Raw genomic sequence first — 9,171 nt, forward strand, 5'->3', positions numbered from 1 at the left:
ACGCATTTCAGTGTGATTTGAAAGCATTTGGCATGCGGTTGGCTGTCGCGCATTGTAAAGGTGATCGATCCAACGAACGAACGTTCGATAGTGGTGACAGTGCATGTGATACTAAACGCCTTTATCTACTAACGTATATGATGTATTTGAAAAGCAGTGCGCGCGTCATTGTAGTGCTGATTGTAGATAGCAGATTTTTTGGAAAAAAGTGAAAAAATTGCGTTATAATGCGAAATGAGTACAATAGAAACCCTTTGGCGTGTGGTTCGCTAAAAAACGCCTAGGTATGCTAATACCGCGTGGTACTTCCGCTGTAAAAATGCAGTAAATGCTCGCTAAATGAGTCTGAAGTGCAAACAGAGTGGCAAAAGGTTGAAATAAATTGCCCAAAGGTTGAGAGCACGAAAGTAAAATAAAAAGAAAAAAACTATAAGTTGTGTAGTGATCAACCCCTAGCTAAAGATGATTCTCATTTTGCATGAAAAAAAATTTAAAGCAAAATTAAAAGACAAATTTTCTTTAAAATTTGCATCAAAAGAAAAAAAGCTTAGCCACAAATAAATGATTTATATCTCATTTTTACAATCCAGTATCAGTGGCCGACTAACAGTGGTTATCAGCCAGTTGTGGGATTTTCATTTCCTTTCGACTCGAAGTAAAGCTAATTAAATTTATTGTTCAATAAGCAGCGTGTGCTCACCTATTTGCTAAAAACAAACAAAAAATAATCATTAAAACCAACACAATAAATATGACAAACTCTGCGCTTTTGTGTGTGCAAGCGCTGGCGCCTAATTAAATTTTCACAGCAAGGAAAGCAAAACATTTGTAAGAAATATACTACACCACAGACACTCACATAAACGTAATACAAAATCACCGTGGCGAATTTCTGCAATCACCTGTTCGTTTTGTTTTTATCAAATTGGCTGCAACAATGAGTGTCAGCAGCGCGAATCAATTAAATAAGGCCAGCCATGTGTCACAAGTGATTTTATCGCCAGCGTCTGCGACGTCATCGGCGGCGGCGGTAGCGGCTCCCCGTAAACCAACAGAGTGGGAGCAGAATTTCGAGGCGAAAATAAAAGATTTATCGCCCAGCGAACAGGAGGCCGTACGCCGATTCTGGAGGTACATATGAATTCACTAATTGGCTCCGACTGGGGTGTTTATTAAGAAAGTGAAAGGGTGCGTGCACGTGGAATTAAATTAACACACAATTGCGCAAGCGTACGAAAATTGTTATTGAAAAATGTTTCGACAGTGATGAATGTCAAGCTACCGGGTTAATAGATTTAAGAGGATTTTGTTGTAAGCGGATTTAAGCCCTGGAAACAAATGAGCAATATGCGCATATCTATAATCTTTTCTACTTTTCTTGAAGGGGGCTTAAGAGTTCATATTTCTTCATTGCTTTGCTATTGTTTTTCAATATCTTAAGAGCTTTAGTAGCAATCTGCAGGCTTGGTTAATCCCCAAAGCATTTCTGCTGTCAAAACAATAAATTAGATTTTTCGGTTTCGTATACGGTAAATAACACTTTCAAGAAACCATAAATAATCATAATGGAATATCGAAACTAAAAGCTTTGTTTACAGTTCAAAATAAGAAAAAGAAGTCCAATGGTGTCAAATCGCAAGATCTCGGCGGTCATTTGACCTCGTTGTTTCGCAAGATAATGCGTCCTGGCAGCTTCGCTCGCAATAGGGCAAGTGGCACCGTTCTGTTGAAGCCACATATCGTCCATGTCTATGTTATCTAATTCAGGCCATAAAATGTTGGTTATCATGTCACGATAACGTTCACCGTTCCATTGTTACCCTTATCATTTTCGAAAAAGTGCTGTCCGAGGAAACCGCCAGCCTAAAAACCACACCAAACTGTTACTCGTTGTGGCTGCATAGTTTTCTCTTGAATGACATGTGGATTTTCAGTACCCCCAACGAGGCAGTGTTGCATCAAATTATCTGTTCAGCAGAAAATGTGCCTCATCGCTCGTGATGATGAGCGCGAAATCCATTTTTTTCAAAACGACCATTTTCATAAAACGTTTGGATCACATTGACGCGTTGTTCAACTGAGTATCGTTCCATGACTAAGTTTGCCAAAGCCTGTAGTACGAATTGTCTGAAATAAGAAAAGAAAGAACATTAACATATCACAAATAATTTCTGTCAAAGATCTACCTCGCCCTTGATAAACCTATAGTTGGTTCATATAGTAGGATTAACTCTCTTGTGTATTGGGCAGTGAACATTTACATTCATCCGATCATATTTCGCTTAATAGTTGAGGCGTGCACCCTACAAATACCTCTTCCCAGTTTGTGAATAGCTCTGTTGGCAAGTCGTCAGCCCCAGCAACTTTGTTGTTTTTCAATCGCGAAACTGCTATTCATACCATCTTATCTATTGACTGCAATGCCATTGAGCACAGTGTAGAAGCGTTTTCTGCTTAAAGTAATTTATAATTCAATATATTCTGGATATCGGTTACTAGGCCGCCGTATTTGTTCTTATATGAATTTTCTCTGCCTCCGCAACCTTTTCTAAGTAACCTCTTTGCACTGACGTATTTCGGCATCTTTATTTTATTACGAAAAATACTTCGCTGATAGATATCGGTTTGGCTGAAGAGTGCTATTAGAGAACTGGTGTGAGCTCTCTTTAAACAAATCTTTTGACATCTCAACCTTTTCTTCCATTGGGTCGTGTATTCAGATAAATAAGCGAAATGTTGAAGAACCTCGTTTTGGTGCGCACTCTGGGGAACGACGAGCTCTCGCTCACACCATAAATCCAATACCGGCGACTCAGGGTTCCTCGTTATTTCTTTCTTGCCCCAGACATTGCATTTTTTGTCATCAAAAGAAAAGGATCCCATCCGAGGCCTTTTGTTCTTTTTCATTGGAAGTTTTTGTTTGACGTAGCGGGTCCCAAACATAGCGCACAGCCAGAACCTTCAGTGTATTTTATTGTTGTAAAATTAATAAAAGCTAACCTGATAAGAAAGAAAATGTCAGTTAGTGTGATCTGATACCCGGATTTCCCTCATCTGTCTCTTTCTTCTGTATACATGCCTTTTCTCCTAAAAATTTCAAGCTGCATTATTTTATAATTTATAATTTATAATTAGAACGCTGATCTCTTGAAGTCATTTTAATTCTTTAAAATAATTTTGGTTCTATGTGAAAATATTTTTAGAGTGTGTTCTGGTTTGTAACAAAAATATCTACAAATCAAAAATTAATTACGGCGCGTTCACTTACTAGCCACATATGTAAGTATTCACAACCCGTGCATGAAAAATGATTTCCAGACAATCAAAACTAATTATGCAACACTTCACGGGAAAACAAATAGCCGAGCACTTAAAAGGGCGGAAAGCGATTTTTCACTTTTACATTGAAAAATGCGAGACGGTTGTTAAGAGCGTGATTTTTTCTGAATGTACATAACTATGTACATATGTATGCGAATATAAACAAATAAAAACGAAGATAATAATAAACAGTAAAAGTATTATGACAAATTGAAAGGGTGCACCTCGACACATTTGAGACAAAAGCGAGCTGACTCGTGATTGTTTTTGGTTGAAACATATTCTGCTATGTTAAATGTTAATTAAATAAAGTTTGCTTAAATGCGGTCGACCTCTAGAACCATAGCTGACCTTTTTTTCTAGTGTCGGGTTCAACAATTAAGGTTAAATATTACATATTTTTTTTTTAAATCAAATAGTGTACATATATTTTTAACCGACTTGAAAAAAGAGAAGGTTATCAATTCATCGGAATATTTTTTATTCTTTTATTTTTCTTTATGTATGTATGTTGCCGCATAACTTTGGACCACGTTAACCGATTTCTATAATATAATATTTTCGAGGGAAAGGTGGCATCTCCGAAGTGGTCCCATACTAATCCCTTTTTGGTTTTGATCCGATCATTGGATCACGAGGAAATTAACATTACTCTTAAATTTGTATATGAGAATTAAAGTCGGTATTGTTTTTTGCTTAAAAATGGCTTGTTTATTTTATTTTTAGAATTATGTGATTAAATGGCTTTTAAATCATATAAAATTATATTCAATAGCTTCACAACCTCCACTTGTTCTCATTTCTTTTGCAGTACTTTCCTCGAAACAAATTTATGCGCTCTTCTGAGGGAGCAACAAGCCTGAGGCAGCATATAAATTTTTAATAAATAGGTATTTTTACTTTTCATGCCACCTTCGACAGTCATAAATCAGCACGTCTATAAATTATGTTATTTTCATAATATTATCCGCGCCAAGTACATATGTATGTAGCTGCTTAAACCCAAAGCAAAAATCCATAGAGCCACTGCGCCAACACAGAAAAAAAGCTGAGTGCAGCAGCCGTAGCAGCGGTGCTGGGCGCCTGTTCTGCTTAATTTAATGACAGCCAACATTCAACAAAATGTGTGGCGGTGCAGCTACTTTGTAACGTGCATACAAATTTACTTACATACATATAAACACGCTTTCATTGGAGTGAATAAATAGAGTGCTGCATGCCGAAGAAAGCCCTTTTCCATAGCTCCATTATAGTTCCATCTGCTGGTTCCCTTTTGCTCGCCACAATAATAAGTTGACATGTGCGTGCATGTGCATGCGTATGTGTTTTTTTTTTGTTATTTTGCTTTTCATTAGCCTGCCACATTTCTTTGCCACATCCAATGCAATTAATTATGAAAATCTGCTGCATCTGTTGATGATGCATGTTGCTGCCGTTGAATGATGCGTGAAATGTTGCGCGCCAATTCCAAACAGCAGTTTAGTCTCATTTTTCTGGATCCTGTATACATACATAGATGTATGTGTGCATGTGCAGCTTTGCTCGTTATAAGCAAAAGTTAATTGTACTATCTACTTGTTTTTGTTTTTATTTTTTAGTTTTTAATTTGTGCATTTTTTGACTACTGAAATATTAATTGGATCCATGTAAAATTTTCTTTCGTTGCAGGTCGGTGGTGATGCGTAATGCACCGCGTCTTTTCGGCGAAGAAAATGGTGAGTAAATTATTCAAATGGATACATATTATGTCCACACATATAAAGCCACATGTATGAAGCATAGATGAGTCAATTTGGTTTGTCGAAGAAAATGTGCGGAGAAAATCGGCCTTATTTTGAATTCCTTGTGAACAAATATTCCCAAAAATTATAAAGCAAAAGAAGAACAATTTTTCCCAATTTGTTTTCGTTTTTCTGTTAAATTATGGGATGATTTATTCACACGAGGTTCGCGATAAGGCTGAATATGGGCCAATAGTGTACTTAATTCGGTGAGAGCTTTTACTCTGTGCGTGTCCATATAAAATCTACAGAGAGCTTTGAAGAGCATCCCTGACATATTTGAAGCTGAAGCTCAAAACTTAGGGAGTTTCTGCTGGGAGTTTCTATAGGTTTGTCGTGCAAATACGCCCTTTGCACGCGACAAAGCTCCACAAGCGGCTAAGCTCTACACTCGAAAGCTCGAAAGAAGGGGTAAAATGAAGAGACCCAAGGTGTTTAAAACTTAAGCTCGAGAAAGCTGGACAGCTGAGTAAAACACAGATGTTGCAGTAAGATCTCGAGGTGGTGTTAAGCCTTACCGTACGCACTCTGATCTGGAAATGCTAAGTCCAACTGCTACCAGTATTTGTTAAGTTCTAATAGCTCCCCAAATGACCGCCGTTTTACCCGAAGCCAGAATGTTTTAGCTGCCTTGCATTCCCAGGTTTTCCTCCAGCATTCACTCAGCTTAATAAAAGCCCACATGTTCGGAAGCAGACCACATGTAGCTAGCAGAGCCCTTTGCTTTCTTTGCTCGGCGGCAATTCTCAGCAGGACTTTTTTTGATAGCTGTTCAGCCATGACTGAAGTGATCTGATACGGTTAAAAAAGAATTCAGGCATTCCCCGACCGTTTTCGAACGTGATGTCAAAGATCCAATGACCCTGATTACAGCTTGGCTATCAGAATATATTTGTCGGCTGAGTGGAAGTTCGCCCTACCTCGGCTCAAAACTTCCCTATATCAGCAGAAGTTGAAGAACGCCCCATTTCAGAATTTAGTTGAAGAACGCCATATATGAGAATTTGGTTCAAACACGCCCTATCGAAAATGCTCTATCAATATAAATTCAATATTTATAACTGCCGCTGAAATAGGGCGTTTTCTAACCATTTGCTGAGATAGCGCGTTTTGGAACCGACAGCCGAGATAGAACGATCTTCCGCTCAGCTGTCATTATGTTAACCTCCTTAAAGTGTTTTGTTTTTCCTGTTTATTGTTTGAGGCTACCTCCTATTAAAAAAACACTGCAGTGGTACGGTAGCCAGAATTTGCAATTTATGGAGACTTCCTCGCCGAAGTCACAGGACCCTGGCTGGGATGTTCGGTGATCAGTTCGGACCAAAATGAGATTAAAATTTCTTGAAATTCTAATGTTGGAAAAGCGATGGTGGCTTTATCTAGTCCGCTTCACCAAACAAGGTCACACCGTCAGGTTTTATAGAGCCAGTAAACCGCAATCCACGAGATCCCGGCGCTTGCCCATGAAACCTCAGCAAGCGACGCTTTATTTACGCTATCCTCGGTTTAGGGTTTACAGAAAAGCTTACTTACAGGAAATGAGCCCAAATACTTCACCTCATTAGAGAGCACTAAAGAAATATTTTTCTTAGTCTTTAAAGAGTAAGTTACAAAATTACAAAAGCTTTCCATCATATATCTGGATGCCAGTCAAAGCCGAATGCTGATCTCACATCAATTTATTTCATAGAATAATTCTTCAAGATTTCTGTCAGCTTTGCATTCAGATCCACTCAGATCATAACTAATTGTACATTCATCATTTAGATTTTTATTATTTTCATGAAAGCGCATTCGCTTGAAAGGAAAAAGTCAATGAAACATACTTTATAAATGAATCAATGGCTGATCTTGAATTGATCTTGATTTCCAATGCGCTCACAAATTGTAAGTGAATAATTATTGACGTACCTTGTGTTGATGCTCTATCCATTATGAAACACTCTTGATGATCTAATGCTGATGTTTTGCAAAAAAAAACAAGATATTTCAAGTATAACAAATATTAATTCAAAGCTGAGTAATAATTACAATTATTGTGTAAGCGTTGGATGAACGATTTACTTATTTACATAGCTTACCTTTAGTTTAAAGAAATTTATAAAAAAAGTTTAACATTCATTTGTTGACTATCTAAATTTATTTTGATTTAATTAATTAATAGGAATATTATTTGCTGATAGCCATTTCCATAGTTGCCCTTGATGAGCTTTCAAGTTATTGACACTTCGGCTTAAAAAGCTATCTTCAACACCCACATACAAGTTTTTATTTTGCATTGCATACTTATTTAGACAAATCGATGCTTAATCAGTCAAGGTCAAATGGAGCATGCTGAATTAAGTAGAAAAATGAACACAAGACAGTAAATAAATATTACGAATTTATATGTATATACATACAGTGAAACCCGCTTAAGTACCCCTTTGCTTAAGTACCTAACCCGCTTAAGTAACCAACATTTTTGGACACCGTGAATTTTTTAATATAATCTGAAGAAAATCCCTCTTAAGTATCTCCCCGCTTATTTACCCCACCCGCCTAGGTACCTAATTTTTTCGTGCCTCATTTACAATTCTACCTATTATTTTTCCCTTATAAATGCTCTTTTAAAATTCCTTAAAATATTTACGTATTTTGAAATTCACTAGCAGCACTACACACCTTCGGTAAAAAAATTCTAAAAAATCAACGGTAACTTTTAGCCACTTGAAACTTGCACATTATTACACTAATATTGAATGGGCTATATACTCAAAATGCACTTCTGTATACCCAAAATACACTTCTGAGAAAAATGTTTGAAACTATGATGAATTTTTTTTTTAAGTATTCTACAAAATCTTAAGCTTAGGTATTTGTTAGGGAATGAAATGAATTTTAATTGATTGAAAAATCTTAAAAATTAATGAATAAACATAAGTGGCAAACAATATCAATTTGAATTTGGTAAAAATTGATATGTCCAACTTTGACTTTTTAAACAATTTAATTTTTGTAAAAATGACATACCATTGCACTAAATATTTTTTTTAATAAAGTTTTTCTTTACTTGTTTATGTGTTTAAATAATGCTACGATTTTGGTTTTAAACTATGTATACTCCATTAAATGTTGTTATTCAAGTATTTATGTAAGTTAACAAGAAGATGAAACTACATCAGTAATTATGTTCGCTAAGTACCCGCATCGAGGTACTTAAGCGGGTTCTTTTAAGTACCCAACCCGCCTAAGTTCTTCAAAAAGCTGAAATTTTTCGTGAGGTACTTAAGCGGGTTTTACTGTATGTACTTAAAAGTAAAAAAAAATATTACCCTGTTTTTTTTTATTTCGAAATCGCTTTAAGTCACCTCTAAATATTTTTTGATTTCAAAATGAAAAAATTGGGGAATATTTCAGGTATAGAACAATCCTAGGGCCTGAAAGCATTAAAATTCCGACTTTACTTATTTTGTACCACCCTAATGTACCTTGAAAAAATATGAATGGGTGTATGCCGCCAATAAATGTAGCACCAAAAAAGTAGGAAAGAAAAAAAATAATTTTTCTTGCCGTTTTAGTAGCGATTTTTATGAATGAAAGCCCATAGAAACTACCGTAGCTCGAAAAAAAATTAAATTAGCTTACTTTTAACCCCTCCGCATCAATGATTCAAGTGACGACTTTTGTATTTATTCAATTTCCGAAAAGTTTACTAAGCAACCGGTTTTATTTTGTTTATTCATAATTTTTAGTCTAAGACTTAATCACTGTTATTTGCTTAGCACACCTACCTAGCTAGTCATTATGGCAGCAGCTATTTTTGGCGGTGATTGCATATCCCACTCTAAGTATTTTTGGTTAATTTTTGGACAAGTGTAGGAGGACTTGCATGCAGTTGCATTATGTTTGTCATTAAGTTGGATTTAGTTGATTTAATTAAAATCTGGTTTCAATTGGCATAGCGTTTTTTCTTCTAGAATATGCGACTGGCGGTGTCGATAGCATAATTTTGAGTGCTGATCACTTTAATGTTGCCTAAGTTTTGATAATGTCAATGATCAACTCCTACAGAAAATTTTGATACAAA

General features: G+C 36.1%; 1 protein-coding gene across 1 annotated transcript; it reads left to right on the forward strand.

Moving 5' to 3' along the window:
- Positions 1–545: 545 nt before the first annotated feature.
- LOC108360614 (KN motif and ankyrin repeat domain-containing protein 2 kank) lies at positions 546–5,044 on the forward strand. Its single transcript, XM_017612973.1, has 2 exons — positions 546–1,131; positions 4,990–5,044. Exons 1-2 carry the CDS (start codon positions 938–940, stop codon positions 5,042–5,044), a joined length of 249 nt encoding a protein of 82 aa, XP_017468462.1. The 5' UTR covers positions 546–937.
- Positions 5,045–9,171: the final 4,127 nt, after the last annotated feature.

Source organism: Rhagoletis zephyria, unplaced genomic scaffold (assembly GCF_001687245.7).
Source record: "Rhagoletis zephyria isolate East Lansing unplaced genomic scaffold, Rhagoletis_zephyria_1.1 Rzeph_scaffold_00593, whole genome shotgun sequence".
NCBI classification, from domain to species: Eukaryota; Metazoa; Arthropoda; class Insecta; order Diptera; family Tephritidae; genus Rhagoletis; species Rhagoletis zephyria.

Coding starts and splice junctions, on each gene's coding strand:
- LOC108360614 (XM_017612973.1), top strand. CDS start 938: ATGAGTGTCAGCAGCGCGAATCAATTAAATAAGGCCAGCCATGTGTCA. Junction 1,132..4,989: donor GCCGTACGCCGATTCTGGAG/GTACATATGAAT, acceptor CTTTCGTTGCAG/GTCGGTGGTGATGCGTAATG.